This window comes from Sodiomyces alcalophilus, assembly GCF_042370955.1.
Source record: "Sodiomyces alcalophilus JCM 7366 unplaced genomic scaffold ACRALscaffold_5, whole genome shotgun sequence".
NCBI lineage: Eukaryota > Fungi > Ascomycota > Sordariomycetes > Glomerellales > Plectosphaerellaceae > Sodiomyces > Sodiomyces alcalophilus.
Window position 1 is genome coordinate 2,164,560 of NW_027263536.1, and position 22,040 is coordinate 2,186,599.

At 40.7% G+C, this 22,040-nt stretch overlaps 1 protein-coding gene across 1 annotated transcript; it reads right to left on the reverse strand.

Annotated features, from left to right (window-relative positions):
* Positions 1 to 19,750: 19,750 nt before the first annotated feature.
* On the reverse strand, positions 19,751 to 21,502 carry ACRALDRAFT_2107458 (uncharacterized protein; the record flags this gene model as incomplete). The annotated part of the gene is made up of 3 exons (XM_071023337.1): positions 19,751 to 20,049; positions 20,114 to 20,650; positions 20,704 to 21,502. 3 exons carry the CDS (start codon positions 21,500 to 21,502, stop codon positions 19,751 to 19,753), a joined length of 1,635 nt encoding a protein of 544 aa, XP_070874225.1.
* Between the last annotated feature and the right edge of the window lie 538 nt (positions 21,503 to 22,040).

Sequence of the window (22,040 nt, forward strand, 5' to 3'; positions counted from 1 at the left end):
GGCTAGCGATACCGAGTATACGCCGCTAATTTTCGCCTTTTCCGATAAGGAAGATATCCCTTATTATCGTATTCGCACGCCTTACCGCTATATCCCCGCCGCCTAACCGGCCCTTAATAATAATAACGATACCGCCGCTATTAATATTAATAATAAAACCGATTTTTATAGTTTTAGTAACTACTTTTTTTTATTCGCCGAGTAGCCGCTAGTAATAATCGCCCGAAATAGCGTTAAACTTTATTCTAATAGTTTAGGCTTTTTAGGGCTAATCGGGGCTTAACCCCGTTTATTTAGTTACTATAAGGAAAAGGTTAGTATAACCTATAATTAAGTTCTTATTTATATCTAATAACCCTTTAGCGCCTTATACTATTTTATAGTCGTCCTATTTTTTATATATATATATATATATTATACTTCTAGTACCTCTTCCGGATCCCTAGACCGTTTTCTAGGTAGTCCTCTAGTTCCTAGGTATTATACTTTACCGGCTAGCCTACCCACTTTATAAGATAGAACGTTTTGCCCTATTCTTCTTTATAATTAACGATATCTTCTACCTCCTATTTATCTTACTCCTTATCTAGAAGCGGGAGATCCTTCGCCGATAGCTCTACGGCTACTCGGTCTTTCCACGGTTCTAATAAGGGTACCGGGAATATATCGTGTATCCTTATATACTATATAGGAAGGCGAACTCTATACGCCTACCTACCGATCCTCCTAGTTACCTATGCCCGAATATATTATTATACTAGCTTTAACCCTTACCGGAATTGGAAGTTGTTTATAGATAGTCTAATAATATCGCCTATCTTATACCATCACAGTTAATAGCGCTTAGTATAATACCGAGCCTAATACTCCGTGGCACGCGCCTAGTATTCGCGGACCTTCCGCTAAACCTCCGCTAGTTTCTTAATACGTTCTCGAATACCCTATACCTGGGTATCGGCCCTAGGTCGAATATACTCTACTATACGTGGATAGTAATTATATAACGCTTTGTATAGCGAGATACTAAGTAAGGAATACTCGCTATTATTATAGGCAAACCATGCTTTTAATAACTAAATAGGCTACTATATCGCCGTATTACCGGTGATTATTCGTAGGTACTTAATCAGGAACTAATACGTTTATTTCGTCTAACTATCCGTCTACGGGTAATATATAGTAGATAATCGCTAAGTATTCGCCCGCTTAAGGTAAAACTCTATCTAAAACTAACTAGTAAACAGCTTATCCCGGTCTATCACTATACCCTCTAGGCTACCGAATTGACACTTAATCTCCTTATATAGTAGCGCCGCTAGCTAGGGTATTATTAGGTCCTTCCGTATAGGAATAAATAAGGCGTACTTTATATACCGGTTAATAATTACGAGGATAGTATTATACGTTTACCCGTTAGCCCCTTTTATAGGCGGTAGACCTATAATAAAATCTATTGCTACGCGGAATCCCGCGTTTATAAAGTTATAGACGTCTGTGAGAAAATTAAGAGAAGTGAAGATCTTTATTCTAAGTATAAGCTCGTAGAGCTCTACGGGACTATAGATAAATATCTATAAAGGTCCTGCTAATAAATATATATGTGACTAATCTAAGCAAACTTTATATAGTAAATACCCTCCTCCGAAAAATAATCGTCCCGATTATTATACTATGTTTTTTTATATCTATCTATTTATTTATCTAAGCAAAGAAAAACTTATATCCTCCTAATTAAAGCTAAATCTATATTATTTTATTTCCCTCGGTTATTTATCGTATTTCCTTCCCGAAAAATATCGTCCTTCGTTCTTATTTACGGGGTAAATAATTTAATCGGAGTCCTTTAGCTATTCCGTTACGTTGGAGTTCTATCGTGATAGGGACTAGGTCTATAGCTATAAGGAAGACGCGGGCTGCTGTTATTAGATTTACGACGAGGATAGTTATTATAGTGTCTGCGACGACGATAGTTATTACTATTAGGACTACTTAGCTGCCGGCTAGGCGGATTTCTTCCGCTTAGGAGCTTTCGACCTTTTTTATAATCGGGCGAATTCGTTTTATAGAGCTTTAATCTAAGTCTCGAGTACCGCGATCTTTACGTCTACCGTCTTTTAGCTATTAATGGCTTCCGAATTAATTCGTTTAATTTCCGTCTATTATTATTAGGTACCGCCGTTTAGCTAACCGATTCTTCCTTTATAGTTATCCTAGAGTTTCTACGAATAGTCGAGCTTTTATCGGAAGTCATTGCTTTATTAGAGTAGTTTATTATTAAATACTTTACTTCTATTATCTATTATTCTTTTTAGCCGCTTAATATAGTTATTCTATCTCGCGTCCTGGGCCTTTAATTTATCCTTTATAGTATACGTAGTCGTTATCGGCTATAAGTTCTTTATAGCGTTCTGGCTAGGCATTATTATCGTTATCTATATCGGGGCCGTGATAGTGGTATTATTAGTTCCTATCGTCTTCGTCTTCTTCCTAGGATTTATATCTATAAAGTCTTATATCTTGCTAGGCGATCCTAGGCGTTTCCGCTATCTATTATTCTCGTCTCTTTGCTTTTATTACGTGATCTAATTAACTATAACGTCCCGGTTTTTTATATTCGGCTATTCCGGGCCTATAACTCCCTTATCCTTAAGGGCTAGAGCGATAATATAATGTTTTATAGACGTTTATCCGATAACAAGCTTCTGTTTAAGTCTGATTATAAGGTCTATCTGGTTAAAGAATATAGATCCTAGTAAATAGTCGACTTTAGCTATAGTATATTAGTTAATAGCCCTTTCGGCTCCGGTAATTAATAAACCACTAATTAGTAAATATATACTTTACTCGGTTATCGTTAATAAGCTATAAAGACGTGTTTACCGCTTTTATTTATATCGTGGTGATATTAACGGGGGGTTATTGGGCTATACTTATCTATAAGGCTAGACCCGGCTATAGACCTAAGTTAGTCTGCTAAGTTAGGTCTAGCTATTAGTTAGCGGTTATCGGGGCTTTTACGGCCTATAGCTAAGGCGTGTTTATCTACGTCTATAGGGCGATCGACTATAACGGAGCGGTTACTATTAGCGGTTAGTTTATCGCGTCTTTTATCGTGTTATTATTACCTCCGTTATCGCACGGGCTAAAGTCGTTATCCCTGCATAGGTAAACGTTACTATCGGATATTTCGAAGTTTATATAATCTATATCCTATCGTTTATCGTCGCCTACCGACTTATCGTCCTAGTCGGCTATAAGGAAGCTTATATCCTCCTAGTATCTAAACTTTTTAGTATCGGCTAACGCCTTCTTAAATAGTTATAGTGCGTTTTCCTTATTAGGTAGATAATTATTATCCTATATACGTTTATTTATAGTATCCTATATATCTTACTAGTCGTTAATCTATTATTTGGCTCCGTTTATCTATATATAATAAGCGGCGTGCCACGCCTCCGCTAGATATAGGCTTAGGTTATTACTATCGATAAACTAGTCGAAATTTTTAACCTTCTTCCTGTTACTACTACTTACCACCGTCCAGCTAGTATAAAAGGTCGTGGTGGCCCTCCGATCCTAGTTATTTTGTCGCTATTCCGCTAAGAGGAATAGTAGTATATTATAAAACCACTCGTATAAGCGGTAGTTCTTATATAGATATTTCGAGATCCTTTTAAGTAGCTTAATACTCTCCTCCGCCTTATCGTGAATAAATTAGCGTTCCTTAAGGCTAGGAGCGATATCCTTACCCTTCTTAGCTATAGTGAACTTCGTGGCCGGGAGTTATATATATACTATAATATATAATATAGAATTAAGTCCGTAGATATAAAGAATAGGGAAAAAAAAGGGGTAGAATATCTATAGACTCTAAAGGACCGGCAGGAAAGATAGTAGATCGTTATCGAGTCTTCCGGCCTAAGTAGATATAAATTCCTATTCTGTCTAGAGGATGGCTATATTAGACGGAAACAGAAAGCAGTATAAGAGGTATTTAATCGTTCTTCCTATTTAGGAAGCGGTAAGTCGCCTCGTGTTCTTTTTTTTATTTATAAGGTTAATTTATAAGTAAGGTGACTTTAATTATATTCGTGTAATTCGTCTTTTTTAGCTTTATTTATATAAGGGAGTGGAGTTAGTATTAATTTAGTAAGAGGAAAGTAAAAGATAGTGGTAGGGATAGGAAAAGGGGTATTCTTTATTATCGAGAGCGCTCCGTCTTATCGCTTTATCGTGTATATGCTTTTTCTTTATATAACGGTTATACGGCTATTTTCTTTATATAGTGGTCTTAGTTAGTTAGTTTCTCCGAAATCTATTTCTTAATATTCCGCGTTATCCCTGTGTCGGCTATAAGGGAGTGTTAGTTCGATAGCTCTTTAGTCCCTTTATCTGCTAACGCTCATTATTTTTTTTTCCGCCTTTTCGTTACTAGTCGTTTAACCCGTTAGTTCCGCTATAGTGATCGGGTCCCGCCTCTCGAAATCGTAAACTATATCGCTTATATTTTCTATTAATAGCTATCGAGGGTACTATTCGTTGTATTATATAGGCTAGCCTTTCTGTTTAACTAGGTATTCCGTTTATAGACGTCCTTTGATTTTTCTTACTCGCCGTCTTTATAACTTCTTAATTTTATAGGACCTCTATTCGCCGTTATCTCCGTCTACGACCACTAGTCCCGGTCTTATTCGCTTTCTGCTAAACGGATCCCTAGTTAGTGTTAGTACTAGCTACGCGATTAATATTATTCTATAGACTCGCTATAACTAAGGGAAATCTAATTCGTATATAAGGGGATTAATTACCCTAACTACCCGGAAAGGTCTAACCCTCTGCTATAACTATTTCCTTAAGTCGTGAGCTTATCCTAGAAGCTTATATCCTCGGTATAGACGAAGATATACGGAATCACCTATATCGAAGGTATATAGACGTTATGTTATATCGTATTATTATTTTATATCGGCTATGGTAATCGTTACTAAGTGTTCCGCCTCTTAGTGATATAGCTACCTAATATACTCGGTCCACTCCCTGTTATAGGCTTACGGAGCGGCCGTGCTGACTATTAAGTCTATAACTATTTATAGGCGGAATCCGAGAAGAAATTCGTTTAGGGAGGCGTTAAGCGTTTCGGTGTATACTTAATTTAAAGCGTGCTATACCGCTAGAATAATATCTAGCCACGGAATATCGCTAGTAGAGGTGTGATATCTTAGGATGATTTCTATAGACTAGTTCTTCTGTTCGGATAATCCGTTAGTTTATGTATACCACGCCGTCGAGATTACTAGTAATACTCCTAAAGCCTTAAATAACTCGCGCCAGAATTCTAATATAAATTTCGGGTCCTTATCGGATATAATCCTTATAGGCAGGTCTTAGTCTGTTAGCTATAGTATGCGGAGTAGCAGTTCCGCCTAATCCTTAGCTATGTATATCGAATATCCGGGTATAAGGATCGTCTTTTTATTAGTCTTATAGGTAACTATAAGTATAGTATCGAGTTTATTTATTAACTTACTTTTAATTATTTAGAATAGCTGTCGGTATTCCGTGGGTAGTAAACTGACTATAAAGTCGATTATAATTACGGAAAATAGTATTACCGGTGGTAGAATAGGTTATAGTTCTCTAAGCGGTTTCTATCGATCTATAGTATTCTCTAGGCATACTAGGTAATATCTTATCTACTCCGCTACGGCACGTATTTTACCTTTAAAGCTAAAGTTATTTAAGGCGTGTATTATTTGTTTTTCGCTAAAATAGTGATTATCGTCGTGTATTATCTATAGAACCTTTTTAATAAGTTTATAGGGCACTACTAACCTTAGTTTATTAGCTTCTCCGACTATATATAATAGTCCGTTCTTAAGTCGGGTTAGTAGATGTCTTATTAGTGTGGCCGGCTGGTTATAGGGTAATTATACTAAGTGAGGCCGAATAATTATATTAGCTAGAATTAAGGGAAAGGAAAGGAAAAAAGTCTATAAAGAGGTGCAGGATTTAGTAGGTTTATACGAATCCGCGGTAAGGGTAGCGCGAGGTCCGAGCGTCGGATCTACGTGCTAATTAGCGGTTCCGGCCTTATACCGGAACTATACTTTCGAGGGGTTAACCTATAATATTACCCCCCTCCTCCCCCCCTTTAGGGCTATAATAACTAAGCGCCGAATCCGTTTTTACCTAAACGCGTCGTGAGGGAGGCGTGTATCCTCCCTTATATCGGGTATACTTAAGTCGCGCGGGGTTCGCGACGACTTCGCTTCTAACTCGCTAGCATTCCGCGTTACACTAAGTGCTTACCCTTTATATTAAAACGCCCAGTTACTCCTTCCTCTTTATTCGTAAACTATTATAATAAATAGCGTTATAGGCTTCTATTATATTCCGTAATTCGATATTATAATATAAGCGTAGCTTTACCTGGTTTTTCGTTTATAGTTAATTCTTCCTTTATAAGCCTATAACGTTATTTTTAGTAGTAAGCTCCGTCGCTTATTTAATACTAAGGGCTATATCGTTTTTCGCTAACTCGCGGCGTAGTCACTTCGTATTTATAGCTATTTTATTAATTTAGTAAAAATGTCCTTCTAACTATTTAATGCACTATTATAAGTCTCCCGATAAGTCCTCTCGCTAATCCGGTTAGGTTATAGCTAACGGAGTATATCTAGATATCCGTACCCCGTTATAGCGCCTAATACGCCTATAAGAGCACTACTAAAAAGCCTCCTGCTATTAGTAATGTCGCCGCCTCCCCCTCTATCCCCCCTCTCCCTCTATTAAGGAAATAGTCGATAAGGTCTTCGCTAAGATAGCGAACCCCGGTAAGCGTCCGGGTAAAGAAGAGGTATACGATTATGGTCTATACTTTGGTATAAGGGCCCTGCTAACGCTCCGGCAGCCTGCCACGCCTAATAAGCGGCAGCGCGGTCCGAGCTACCCCCCTAGCCGTTACCGTAACGACTTCTACCGCCTATACGCCGATTATATCGCGGGTATTAAAATAAAATTTAACTAAACGTGTTATAACTAGTCCGGGCCCGGCGCCGCCCGTAAGAAGCCTAAGTGCTATGAGTATACCGTCGGATCCTACGCCTATGTTATAGGTTTTGTGTAAGGAGTAAAGAGAGTCGTTAAGACTATAATAAGAACAGGTCACGAAGCTGGCCTTAGGGGGGGAATGATTATAAGATTATTCGTTAAGCCCCTTTAACTCAGGACTTAACGGGAAACACCCTACTTAAGGCCTAGTGACTATCCTCCCTAGGATCGGTATATAATAACCTAAGGCTCTAAGACTATAGGTCTTAGGCTAGCTTAATAATCCTAAAACATAACTCGGTCCTAAATATCCCTAGGGTTAACCTTAGGGCCGGTTCCGGGTTCTTAACGTATTCCTTAACGCCTCTAAGTCCTATCCGATTCCCTTAAATAGAATATCCCTGATATCACGCCCCTCCTTCTAAGGCTCCTATCCACGGGAGCCGGTGATCGTTACTAGCCTGGCCTATCCGTTAGTCCACCCCGGCCTAGGGACGGATAGGCCGGCCTAAACTCCACCTATTAGGGCCACTAACTCCCTCCTTATCCTCCCAAAACCAAACTAGTCGTCCCCCTCGACCTAATATAACCCTCTAATTAATCCTATCCACCTCGTATAGTATAACCGTAGTCTTTTATAAACTAAGAGGCCCGGTTATCTTTAGACAAAGCATAACTCTCCTAGGTCTCCTTTATTTATCTCCTTTACTACTATTATACTATAATAAAGCCCTAAGCGCTCTGGCTAGGGCCCTATCTAATAAAGGGCTCTAGTTAGAATAAACCATAACTCTAAAAGCAGATATTAGGTTAGTAGTGAATCGTAACCCTTATTGCTTTTATAATCCCCTTATACTGCTACTATTATTAAGGCGACCTAAACAGCCTATATAAAGGACACTATTAGAATAAGGCCTGCCACGCCCTAGGCCTAAATAATAAAAGAACTTACTCTATTTCCTTCGTCGCCCTCTCGCGGCTTATCCAGCTTAAGGCCGGGCGATAATAAGTCGTGACCTTTATCGTGAATATTAATAATAACAAAGCCTATCCGTAGACGCGTGCACTATAATAGCACCCTAGACGCGCCCTTTATTAACTAAATAACCGTATCGGAGAAACCCATAATAGGTAGTTATATCTAGGTGAAAGGGGAAAGAGTAATATAAGTAGGGCCTATATTAGGTTATACGACTATTCTAATATAGGACTTTTTTATCTACCTAACTTATCTTATTATTTTCCTTTTCCTTACCCTTTCTTATATACCTATCTATAATAATAATAATAGTATCGCTATTATAATAAGTTATCTATCCCCGTCTATATTAAGGGCATTAACTTATCCTATCGACTCCTTATTAGGGTATATATTATCTCTGCGTGGTTTCGTGTATCACGTATAGGATCGCGGGCGGCTTAGGATTCGGCTAATATCGTAGTAGATTATTATTATTATCCGCACTATTACTATCACTATTATATAAGTATTATACCCCTTTATATAGACCTTAGGCTAACTTATAGCGTTAGAGCAGACCACTATTATATAATAGCGCCCCTAGCTTTAGCTAATAAGTATAAAAAGTCCGGCGCGGCCGGTAAGTTATCTAAGAAGTCCGGTAAGACCGGTAAGAAGTCCGACGCGGTTAGCACTAAGTCTACTAAGGTAGCACCTAAGGTTATCGATAAGGGGGTAACTAAGACTGCTAGGAAGAAGGTATAGCGGGCCGCTAAGAAGGCTTAGGCTAAGGCTAAGGCCGCAGCTATAGCGGCTGCTCTTAAGCAGTAGTAGTAGTACTAGTAGTAGTAGTAGTCTAACTCTTTATCGGACTTATCGTCGGATTCGTCTTCGGATTCGTCGTCTTCTTCCTCCTTAGAGGATAAAGCTATTAAGTAGCCAGGTATAGCGGCTACTCTAGCTAAGTAAGCTACGCTAGTCGGGACTATTAAGAAGCCGGCTACTATAGCTACTCCGGTTACTAAGTCGACCGGCCCTCTCCCTTTAGGGCGTGATAATTCGTTATAGGGTACTCTCGAGCTCCTTAGTAACCTAGAGGGCGTCCTTGACTATACTAGTTAGGACGTTATTATAAGCGGTGGTGCCGATAGAGCTACCCTCTTTAACGATAAGGAAGCTAACTCTAATAGGTCGTTATTATCGGAGTTCGCTTTATCTATAAACGGGTCTAGCGATAGACCCTTAGACTTTAGCGATAGCGGCGGCGTTAAAATACTAGTATATCCTGTTATTTTAGTTAGGTCGGGCCTAGAGCTTTATACTCCTTATAGGCGGTACGCCCGCGTACTAGGTTTCCTAATACTATATAGCGATAGCGCTACCGGTCCTATTACTATACGGCCCTGCCGCGGTAATAAGGTATCCGATAAATACTATTACTGCTATAATAGTAATAGCCGCGACTACGAGTTAGTATATTTATATAGCTATAGTCCCCTTTACTTTAACCGCTCCTAAGGTTACTAACTAAATATATAGCTTTTATTATAGGCGGAGAGGGTAGCTAAGAAGCTATAGAAGATATTAGTAGCGGCTATACGGGGCGGCGGTGGTCTAGACGACTAGGCGTTTATAAGTTAGCCCGATATCTTTATAAAGAGCACCGCTAATATATATAAGCGCCGGGCCTTCCGGGTCTAAATTAAGTTACGCCGGGCCCTTAAGGCTATAAAGAAGTATGCCCGCGATAATAAGGGGTTTAACCCCCTAAAGCGTTATCGCTAGGAGGAGGAGGAGGAGGCGGAGAAGAAGCGCCGCGATGCTCTTATTAATACGGAGCGCTACTTAGCTATTATTACCCGCCGTCTAGGCTAGTTAGTTAAATAAAATTCAAAGTTAGCCGGTCTTTATAAAAAAACCGGCTATAAAAAATAAATAAGGATTATTTATGGTTATTATTAGGCTCGGATTAGGGGGAGTTAGGGGTAGGGGGGGGGGTGTTAGTGTTTAGTTTTTTTTTGATTTTTTTTCTTTTTTCTATTTTTTTTTTTCCCCGGCCTAAATAAAAAAAGACCCTACGGGGCACCGACGATACTATTAATTAGCTTCCCTCTTCCGATTATAATACTCCCTAATAAGCGTATCGGGGAGGTGTCTTTATAGTTCCTAAGTGTTATATTTATGCTTGTACCCGGCCTATTTAATAAGGTATTCGCGCCTATTCCCGTTATAACGATAAGCCAGGACTTCCTTTACCTTATATTTATCCGACTCTTATAGTTCGACCTTAACGTCCACGGGTATAGGCGACCTGCCATCCCGAGACTTTTATAGTTTAAGGAGTAAGATTAGGAAAACGTTATAAATCTTTATTAACTCCGGGAGCTATAGCTTATAGGCGAGCCTATGCTAGCTTATTACGGAGGTAATCTTATAGGGGCCGAGGAACTTATCTAATAGTTTCTTATTAAGGCGATATTACTTAATATTCTTCGAGGATAGTAGTATATAGTCGCTAATCTTAAAGCGCTAGGCCGCCTGGCCGGCGTTATAATACTATTTATAGGTGGTTTAGGCTTTCCTAATAAGGACCTTTATAGCCCTGCGATTCGATATAAGGTGCTTTACCCTTTACTCGGCTATAGCGGCACGAACCTTATATGATTTATATATCTATATATTATATAGTCTGTGTGGGTTAAAACCTATTAGCGTAATAAAAGGTGTTTACTAGATAGCTAAATACTATATGGTGTTATAGGTGAACTAGGCTAGGGGTAGCTAGTTAACCTAGTTATCCTGTTATAGGGCACCGAATACCCGTAGGAAGTGCTCTAAGTTCTGGTTCTATTATTCTATCTGGCTATCCGTTTAGGGGTGGAACGCGGTTAATAACCGCCGCTCGACGCTTAGGAGGCTATATAGGGTGGTCTAGAACTTACTAGTAAATAGGGACCCTTAGTCTAAAACGATGCTATTAGGTAGGCCGTAGATACTAAAAACGTGCACCTATAGGATACTAGTAAGGCCTTTAGCTATTAAAGAGCTGCTATAGGGGATATAGATCGCGTACTTAGTAAATCGATATACTATAACCAGGATAGAATCCCTTTTCTTTCCCTATAAGGTTATAGGGGGGAGGCCTATTATGAAGTTTATCCAGATCTCTTAGAATAGCCGTTCGGGTATAGGCAAAGGTGCTAGGTACCTAAAAGGCTTATACTAACACGGCTTAGTCCTTTAATAGATACTATATATATACACGAACTTCTTAATATCTTATAAGAGGTATTCCTAGTAATAGGACTCGGAAATCCTCTTAATAGTCTAACCTAACCTATAATAGCCTATAGTAGGCGCGTTATAAAATACCTAGAGGACCTTATCGCGTAAACCTAACTAGTTTAGTATAAAGAGACGGTCCCTAAAGTAGACCGTACCCTAACCGTTATAGGACTATAGGTCCGTTAAGTTATCCTTTAATATTAAGGAGATATAAAAGGGATTATCCTTTTAGGTAAAGATAATCTTATCCTTTAGGCTAGATAGACCCGAGGGCTTAGATATACCTCGGGCCCTTATAAGGCTAATAACGAACTTCTTAGTAAATCCCTTAATAGGCTTCTACCGCTCCGCTTTAAGATCTACCTAATTTATAATAAGCTACGGCTTTTATAGAAGCCTATTTATAGGCTTCTAAACGCCTAGGCGGTAATAAATCTTAAAATCAAAGCTTAATAGCTCCTTTAGTTAATAAGCGTGTTAAGGTTTAATTCGAGGCTTATTTAGTAGATACCGGTGGTTTAAGTGGTTAGTTAGCACCTTTACTAGGGTCTAACTATACGCTAAATAGTAGCGCTATTACCGGAACGCTTTAATAATCGCTATTAACTCGGTGTTTAGCGTCGGATAGTTTAGTTCGGGTCCCCTTAGCTTCCTAGATAGGAACGCCACGGGTCGCTAGGTTCGGTCCTTATACTAGCTGATTATAGCGCTTAGTGCGAAGTTAGACGCGTCGGGTTCTACACGAATAGGCAGGGCTAGGTTAAAATACCGTAGCACGGGTACCGACTATAATAATAATCGTAACTTCCTAAAAGCGGCCCTCTCTATATCCCCTAACTAGAATATACCTGGTCTACCCCCTAACCTTAATAGGTTTATAAAAGGGTAAGTGACCTTAGAATAGCCTTTAATAAAACGTCGGTAGAAACCAGTAAAACCCAGGAAGCCCTGAATCTTCTTAACGGAAGTGGGTTCCTCCTAATCTTTAATAGCCTCGACCCTCTTCGGGTCTATAAAGACCCTATTAGGGCTGTATATAAAGCCTAAGAACTCGACCTTTTATATCTCGAATACGCACTTCTAAGGGTTTATAAATAGGGACTACTCCTTTAAGCGTATAAGGATCTCCTTAATATATACGCGATAGGTACTAAGGTCCTTGCTATAGATTAGGATATTATTTAGATATATAATATAGATAGTATTAACGAGACCTTTTAAGGCTTTATTAATATAATACTAAAAACTAGCGGGGGTATTATATAGACTAAAGGGTATTACTAAGTACTTAAAGTGCCTATACGTAGTTCTAAAAGCCGTCTTCTACTTATCCCCTTCTCGAATTCTTAAGCGATAGTAGGCGTCCTTAAGATCTAACTTAGTATAAACCATAGAGGACGCGAGGCGGTTAAGGATCTTATATATTAGGGGGAGCGGGGTTCGGTCTTTACGGGTAACCTTATTAAGACCTTAATAGTCTATATATAAACATAGCTATCCACCCTTTTTTAGTATAAATAGGATCGGGGCGCTTATAGAGCTTATTAATAGTCGAATTTACCCTTTAGCTATAGCCTCCTTAATATATTCTTATAGGACGGTTAGTTTTTACTTAGCTAGGGGGTAGATAGGGCCGAATAGGGGTGACTTACCTTCCTTTATCTTAATTATATAATCCTAATGCTAGTAGGCGGGTAGATAGCCGGCCTCCACGATATTAAAAACGTCTAAAAACTCTTAATAATACTCGGGGATAACGTTCCTTAACTTATCCTTATCTAGTAAGTCTTAATACGGCCCGGGATTAAGATATTCTAGGATCCCTTTATCTAGTTAGGTCGGGTTAAGGGGTATAGGGGGTATAGGTTATAACGGGTCTAATTAGATAATAGGGATTAAAGGACTATTAGGTAACGTATCCTTTTTTTCCTTAGTAGCGTTCCACTTTATGCCGATAACTCGGCTAATACGGGGGGCACCGGACTTTATAAGGCGGATAATAAGCTATATATACTCCTTCGCCTTTTTTAACTCTCTCCGACCCGGGACGCCTTAAAGGTCCTCTTACTAGAGTTAATATATCTATTCGCCGGACCGGAAAGAGGTAATAGGGTTATATTCCACTAACTAAGGTATACCAAGGATAACTTAGGACCTATCAGGGTCTATATTTAGTACCTCGAACTTAATCGGATATATCCGGGTCCGGTCCTAACTATCCGTGACCTTAATATACGTCTTAAAGGACCCGATAGACTATACGTTAACCCTAGGGATAACCTATCTAAGTCGCTTTAATAGTCCTAGGGGACTATAGTTAGGAGGCAGGGCTTTTCGGTTAATTAGATTAACCTCGGCGCCTCCGTTAAGCTTAGCGCTCCGGCGGCCCTATCTACCGCTTAACTATAACTCTATCTTCGCCTTAATCGCGCCCTTACTAGTAAAGAATAGCTAAGACGGCGGCCCTTCCTAGGCCTAAGCCTATCTAATAATAGGGTGCCTCGGGTTAACCGGTAAGTTATTCGGGTTCTAACTAATAGAGTATCCTAATAACTAACCTAACTTAGAGGGCTCTTTTAGGTATTTATTCCGGTAATAACCCTTTTTATTATAGCTAAAGTATATAACGCCTTTATTATTACGCCTCTTAGGAGGCCCGGGGGCTTCCGTATCGTTTATTTCGATTAATTCCACGAAACCTTAGGGAGGTATAAAGGGCCGAATAGTTATAGTGCGGGCCTTATTAGGGGCCCTATTACGCCTACGCTTCTCGGCGCGGGGCTATCTTAGGCGATTATTCCGGGGCGCCTCTTTTTTGTTTTTATATAAAAGAGTAATCTCTGCTTATCGGGCTATAATACCTAACGCTTTATTATCGGTAGGGATACTAGCGGCTATAATCTAGTTATATAGCGGCTTATTAAGCTATATTAAGATTAACTATATACGCTTTTTATCGAGGAAGGGTAGGGATACCTTATTAAATAATAAGTCTAGCCTATTAATAAACTTAGCATAGGTTTTATTAGGTTTCTATATAGTCTAGTCTAAGAATAGCTTTTTAATTATAGATATCTTATAGGTTTTATTATTAACTAATTACTTAGTTAGGAAGGTCTTAAGGTCCTTCTAGGTAGCACCTCTAGTCTTCCTATAAACGCGCCTATAATAGGTATACTATCGGGACTTTATAATCTTCGGTAACAGGGTAAAGGTAAGATAGATCTTCTCTGCTTTAGACGGCTTAACCTCGTCGAGTATAAAACGCTCCTTAATTTCTTCGATAAACGTTTAGAACTAGTTATAGGACTATCTATCCTATTCGGGGAGCTTTTACGGGACCTTATACTAGCTTTTACGGGAGTCCCCTTTAAGGATACGCTTAGAGGTGTCGGGGTCCTTCCCTTATTAAAGGGTAAGGAGGCGCTTCTCCTTCTTTTCGCGGGCTTAGCGGTCCTTATAATACTTAATTAGGAAATCGAGTTCCGCTAATAATAGAGTGCCGGGGAGGCGGCTTTTAAGGTCTTTAATATCGAATTAGGGTCCTATCCGGATAACTTAGGGGGTCCCTTAGTCGAGTAGTAGTCCTACTATAGGATTATAAGCGTCCGGGTTAGCTTATCCGCGAATCTCGAATTCGGGGTTATTATCTTTATCCTCTGACTTAGGCGTAAGGGATTACTCGCGATTAGCGCCTAATAGCCCGGCTTTAGCTCCTTTAATAGCGGGGGAAGTATCCCGGGTACGAATAGTAGTAGTATGCTTAGGGGGTATCTTAGGTACTAGTTAGGGGCGGTAATAGGATTTTTTAGAAAAATAACTAGTCTTTTAAACTCTTAACGGTCGTTATACCCGTAAACGGTTAGAACGAATAAAATATTATAGGTTTTATATAAGGAGTAAAAAGAGTCGTTAAGACTATAATAAGAATAGGTTATAAAGCTAACCTTAAGGGGGGAATAATTATAAGATTATTCGTTAAGCCCCTTTAACTCAGGATTTAACAGGAAACACCCTACTTAAGGACTAGTGACTATCCTCCCTAGGATCGGTATATAATAACCTAAGGCTCTAAGACCATAGGTCGTAGGCCAGCTTAATAATCCTAAAATATAACTGGGTCCTAAATATCCCTAGGGTTAACCTTAGGGCCGGTTCCGGGTTCTCAACGCATTCCTCAACGCCTCCAAGTCCTATCCGATTCCCTCGAATAGAATATCCCTAATAGCCTACTACCTAGTAAGTTCCTTACGATCTATAAGCTAAGTAGTCGTAACTAACTTCCTTAGCTCCTTCCCGGTACCGCTAAGTTCGTCTATCCTCTAGCTATTATAGGTCGCGCTATACGCGATAATCCAGATAATAATAATATAAGTATTCTCGAACCTTCTTTAAGGTCGCTGCTAACTCCGGTCTAGCTCCGTAAGGCCTTTAAATTAGCTCGTGGCGACTATTATACCTTATTATCTAAGGAACCCCTCGCCACCGCCGCTACCACTATTACTAACGCCGCCTCCACCCCTATTAATAATAGCGAGGGTCTCCGCCGCGAGGTAGAGGCCCTCCGCCAGGAGGTTTAAGTCCAGGGCGCCGCGATAACGCGCCTCCTAAAGGGTATTCTCGCCGCCCTTTAGGGAGGTGATAATCTAGCTACCGGTAGTAGTAGTAATAAGGGCGGTTCGGGTAATAATACCGCCGACTAAAGTCCTCCGCGGAGGCACTATCTGCCTTTTTAGGAACCGGTAAGGGGGCTAGTAAATTCCCCCCCTTTAATTAACTTATAACCAGAGGTTATCCTCCCTTATATCTAGGTCCCCTTATCTTCGCGTATACTTCGTAGTATAATCTTATAAAGGCCCGTTATTCGTATCGGCTAGGCCGTATTTTGCTTCGAAAACGTCTAACGCCATAGTATCCTTTATAGTATCTAATAGTTCCTAAGTAGGTTCTGCGTATCCTGCCTAGCGCACTAATACTTCGCGTTATACGCCGCGACCTCGCCGCTTATTCTATGCGTATAAGATACTTTCTACCTCCTACTCTTTATTACTATAAAGGGCGTCCCGGATCGGTTTAGGCTATAGGTCGGTTATAACCTATATAGGGAGGGGGTCGCGGCTAGCTTATTTTAGGATATCGATATAGAAGCGGGGATATATTCCTAAGGGCACGTCTAACTCGACGATATAGGAGTTAATCACTTTTATTACTTTATACTTTTAGTATAGCTAGCTTAGCTTCTTCGAAGGTCTAAGCGTGGAGTAGTTAGCTATAGAAAGCTAGGCGAGGTCTCTTACCTTAAAGCGTTCGGCTAGGAGTCGCTATTTATTCGCGGACTCTTTATCCTATAGTTACTTTAAGGCTATAGCTACCTATATAAACTCTATAGCCCCTTATAAGCGACTTAGTAGGTTATAAGCGGCGGCTTCCTTTAGGTATACGGGCGTAGGGTCATGGATTTAGATAGGGTTAACGTGGAACCTGTGTTTTAGGAAAAAAGGGCTTAGCTAGGTCGTTAAGCTTTTCTTACTATTAAGCGATAACTACGCGGCGGGTAATAGGTGACCCTAGTTATCCTAGGAATAGTATACGAAGGCGCGGAGATAGGCCTAGATATCTTAGTTTAGCCTTTTAGGTCCTTTATCGGTTTAAGGGTAATAAGCTATACTAAATCGCTACTTAATCCTTATAAGGTTATAGAAGTATCGCTAGAACCTCCCGGTCTAGTTCGAGCCTTAGTCGCTAATAATTAAAAGGGGTATACCGTGGAACCTAAAATAATAGTTTAGGAAGCGTTTAGCGTAGGCCTCCGCTTTTATCGTTTTTATCGCTTTTAATATTACTAACTTTATTAGCCGGTCCGTGATTACCTATAGGAACCACGCCTTATCCTCGCCGGTAAATAGCAGGTCCGTTATAAAGTCTATCGCGAGGTAGCTACGGATTTACTCGGGTATAGGTAATGGTTTTAATAGTCCGCGCTTCGTGTTCCGCTATTAATTACTCCTATTACACGGATTATAGTTATATATAAACTTCTGTATATCCTTATTTATACCGGGCTAAAAGAATTATCGGGCTATTATAGCAATTATATTCTCCTTACCCGGGTAGCCGCTAATAGCAGAGTTATAGATTACTTATACTAAGCGTCCCCTTAATAGCGAGTCTTCTCCGGAGCTTAGAACCTAAAGACGATCCCGGAAGGTTATATATCCTATAGGGTTAAGGGAATATTCCGCGATCTATAGCTATAATCTAAGGGATAGGTTAAAGCTATAAGGTCTTATAGTGATCGCGGCGAGGACCCCTTAATACTAGGGATTAGTTACTACGGTCTTATCCTAAAGTCGTTAAAGGTCTTTATTTACTTCGAATACACGCTTAACGGATATCTTCCGTATCGTCGGCCTAGGGATCGTTTTTAGGATCGCGGAGTTAGGTATTAATTAAATTACCCGTCCCTATTCCTGGTTATCTAAGCTATCCTTCGGGGTATCCTATTTATAATAGGAGAGTGTATCCGCCGCGAAGTTTTTAGTACCTCGCCGGTACTCTAGTATAAAGTGAAACTAGGCTAATTCGCCGGCCTAGCGGCTTTGCCTTTCGGTAAGGGACCGTTTAGTTATAAAGTACTTAAGGGCCTTATAGTCCGATAATATCGTGAATTACTCGTAGCTAGTTAGTTCTGCCTTTTAGGTAAGTACGTAGCTTATAATTACTAGTATCTCTTTATCGTGGATAGGGTAGTTATACTCCGCCGGGGTAAGCTTACGCGAGTAATACGCGACTACGCAGCGATATCCTAGCTTATCTACCTAGGATAGGATACTACCTAATATATAGCCCGAATAGTTAGTCTCTAATATAGTCTTACTATCAGGGGTTTTTGTGTAAAGAGTAAAGAGACGTTATAAGATAATTAAAAGAGTAATATAAACTAATAGGTCGAGTTAAGAGTTAAATTATTCGCTGAACCTCTAAGTCAGGAGTTTAGCTTTACCTATCCCTTTTATAGATAACCAGAGCCTTTTCCCCGAGAACCTTATAGAATTCCCTTAAAAGTATTCCTAGGACCACGATCTATCCGCCGGTGGTCCTACCTATCATACTATACCAGACCGGCCCGGATAGTACTAGTCCCGGAGCCGACTCGACCACCTATCTCCGAACACTATACCCTATCCAATCCCCTTTATAACTATTAAGACGTATTATTCCCTTTTATTCAGACTATCCCTGGCTTCAACGAATTATACCCGTGATATCACGCCCCCTCCTCTAGTGCTTATATCCCTAGGAGTAACATAGTTAACCGGGTATTCTCGTAAGGACCCTCTCCCGTCTAACCTATATCCTCCGGATATAGCTCTAAAAAAGATAACTCGGCCCGGGATAGTACCCGACTACGAATAGCTTAAGTTAGCCTATACTAGGCTTCTAGCTTATAAGCCACTATTCGTATCCAGGTTATAGCTATCCTACCCTAGGGCCTTTTATAAATAACTTATTAAAGCCAGAGCTTAATATAAATATAAAGATAAATTCCCCTAAATCTCTAAACTATCGTGATAAAGCCTAAATAAAGCTTTGTAGATCCTTTAACGCTCCGCCTTTAAACTATCGTTAAAGGCCTTATAAATAATCTATAAATAATCGTATCGCCTAGCTATATATAAGTTTACCTTTCCTATATCTATAACTTAACGATATACCAGGACCTTATACCCTAAGTCTACTTTCGTACCTAAAAACTTAACTTAGTAACCTATCCTAAAAGGATAAGGCCTATACTAGATAAGTACCGGTATTTATACGCCCCCTATTCGGTATCTGCTATTAACTTAACCATAAATAAAAAGGTAATATAAGCGCGTGTATAAGTAAGATCTTAGCTATAGATATTATATATCTATATATATTATAATAGGTAATCAGGATTATATAATATATAATAGGGTTATATAACTAGGGTAATTAGGATTATATAATATAGAATTAGGTTACGTAACTAAGGTATTAGGATTATATAATATATAATAAGGTTATATAACTAGGATATTAGGATTATATATTATATAACACGGATATTATTATAATAAGGTACCTAGTATAAGGATATTATATATTCTTAATACCTTAGGGTTAATAAATACACAGGCAGAAACAGTAGTGATTTAGTAGCTTTAGATATCCGGTTTTGGTTACAGATATTAAGGCTTATTATAAGGTACAGGTACGCAGTATATACGGCTAAGATCTTGCTTATGCACCCGGTCGCGTAACCTTCCAAAAATAGATTGAGTGGACAGCAAATACCAAATAGGGGGCGTACAAATACCGGTTACTTATACCACATACCGCACAGAGTTCACCGGGATACCGGTACTCAGCCAGATAGCACCTCTATACAGCCCCTTAGTCTATCTAGGCTGCCTGGTCAGGAATTGTTAGTTATGTTTCTAAGGGAATCTTAAGCTCCTTGCTTCGCCGTTTTACTTCGTTAATAGCCCCCACTGGGTCGGTGATCCCAGGATTTCGAAGCTGCCATGAGAGGCACACGTCTAGAGCGCGTCCGACCCATTCCCCTGGCCTGACACTTAGTTCCTTGGCTATCATCTTCCCATCCACTAGTCGCGTCATGGATGTGACATGCATTAAGTCTTGCTCCTTTAAGTAGCCAAGGAACGTCTGCCACCCAGACAGGAGACCTGAATGGATGTAAGTAGAAACGGTTAGACAAATAGAAACCGCTGATACAAACAGACATCCAAGACCAAATAAACTCACCGTCAGGTGTGGCAACCCCGTCCGAACAATTCATCCCGTCGACAAGAATAGCGTATAGAACTTGTAGCCTCCAGTGACTCTCGCGGGCGTCCCATTTCCGTATAGCCATGCCAATAGTGTCCCGTTGGCTCCTTCTCTTGAGTTGGATGTCAAGGCATATGGAATCTTTACATTGTCGAATCTCACGCCAGTGGCGATGCGCTGCTGCAATGACGTTACATAGCTTATTCGGAACTTTTGTGCCCTCCCTGGCCACCAGGGCTGCAAACGGAAGGGGAGATTTGGCCTTTCCTGCCCCAGCCGTGGTAGTTGGATCGGGAATGAGTGCCCAGGGAGTCAGCGCAGCCAAGACCCATGCGTAATATTTCTCTTCCTCAGATTCTACGAGAAGATCATAAATGGAGCCTGATGCCTTGTCATGGGAGAGAGTGTCGAGGAGACGATACGCGACACTCCAGCGAGAGAGGTCTGGAGCGGGGTGGTCACCTCTAGTAGGGTCTGTATAGATGGTCTGATAGAGACCGATGTCGTCTAAAAGCTCTAGAGCTCTGCATGGGTCGTGTCCTGGATCCGGCATCAGTCAGTGTTTGCACTGGGGACAAGCGCGGCCTGCTCACCTCTCAACATCTTCTCCAGCTCTAGACCGACTCTCTCGCGACTTATCTTCACTTTCAGAGCGCGAAGCACCCTGAAGTCAGACATAGCTACTCGCGCGGCTGGATCAATGGTGAACCCGAGTCGGCTGGCAAAACGCACAAGTCTCAAGACACGAAGTGGGTCATCCATGAAGGTTCGCAGAGGCTCAAGGGGAGTCCGGATGAGTCTGGCTCTCATGTCAGCTAAGCCGCCGGTAAAATCTTCAACCTGCGCTGTATGCAAGTTGTAGAACAGCGCGTTGACCGTGGCATCACGGCGCAACGCGTCTTCCTCAGCAGTACCAAACTGTACTACGGGATTCCGGCTATCGTCAGCGTACGATTCTGTGCGAAGGTTGACGAAGTCCACGTCGAAGTCAAGTATCTTGATCGTCGTCGTCTCCAGGTTCTTCGATTTCTCAGGGTTCGCCGCAATCTTGTGGAGGTTCCCTATGTCATCCAGGCGCATGCCATGCCTTGAAGCATAGCCAGGTGCGTCACAATACTCGCGCATCTTTTCACCGAAAGCCAGTCCCGTCATCGAGTTAATTGCGACGTCTATGTCGTGACTCTCTATACCGAGCAGCTTGTCACGAACCCAACCTCCGGCCCAGCGCAAGGTGAGAGGTTCCAGAGAGCTATCAGTGGAATTGATTGCTGCAGCTACATTAAGGAGAAAGTCTCTCAACTGTGCCTCTCGGGTGGTGAGCTCGATGTGGGTTGAAAAGCCCGGGCATTTAACTGGCGATTGGTTGAGGAAGTTGGCGAAAGACCTCTTCATCCTGGCGAGATGTGCTAAACGTCGGCACGAATGCGATATTGAAAGGGCGGCGGAACTTCGTCGCAACATAACGCGTCGGTAAGCGACGTTATGAGTCTATTAGCGCTGTTTCACGACGTAATAGCTTAAAAGGGCTTGTTTATGGGAAAGACTACCGGACATGTAAAGATTGTCCGAATGACATGTAAACCCGCCTTTAAGTGGGACCAAGCAATCAAGAGTATAGTGTGTCGCACAAACTGTCGCACAGGCTGGCCCGCAGAAGGTACGGAACCGGTTGTTCCGGGCCCGAATCTAGATATCAATTGATGGGTCTGCCGCAGGATCAAGGGCAGGATTTTGGCACATACACTATAACACCTCTTTAATTGTACAATACGGTACATTCAAAACCTTCCTATTTAGGAAGGTTTTAAAAGTTCGAGAAACGTATCTGCCCTAATAGCACCCAGCCCTTATATAATCCAATTAAAAACGTATAAAAAAGGTTATAACGTATAAACACAATATATAACGTAACTATCCATAACGCTGGCCT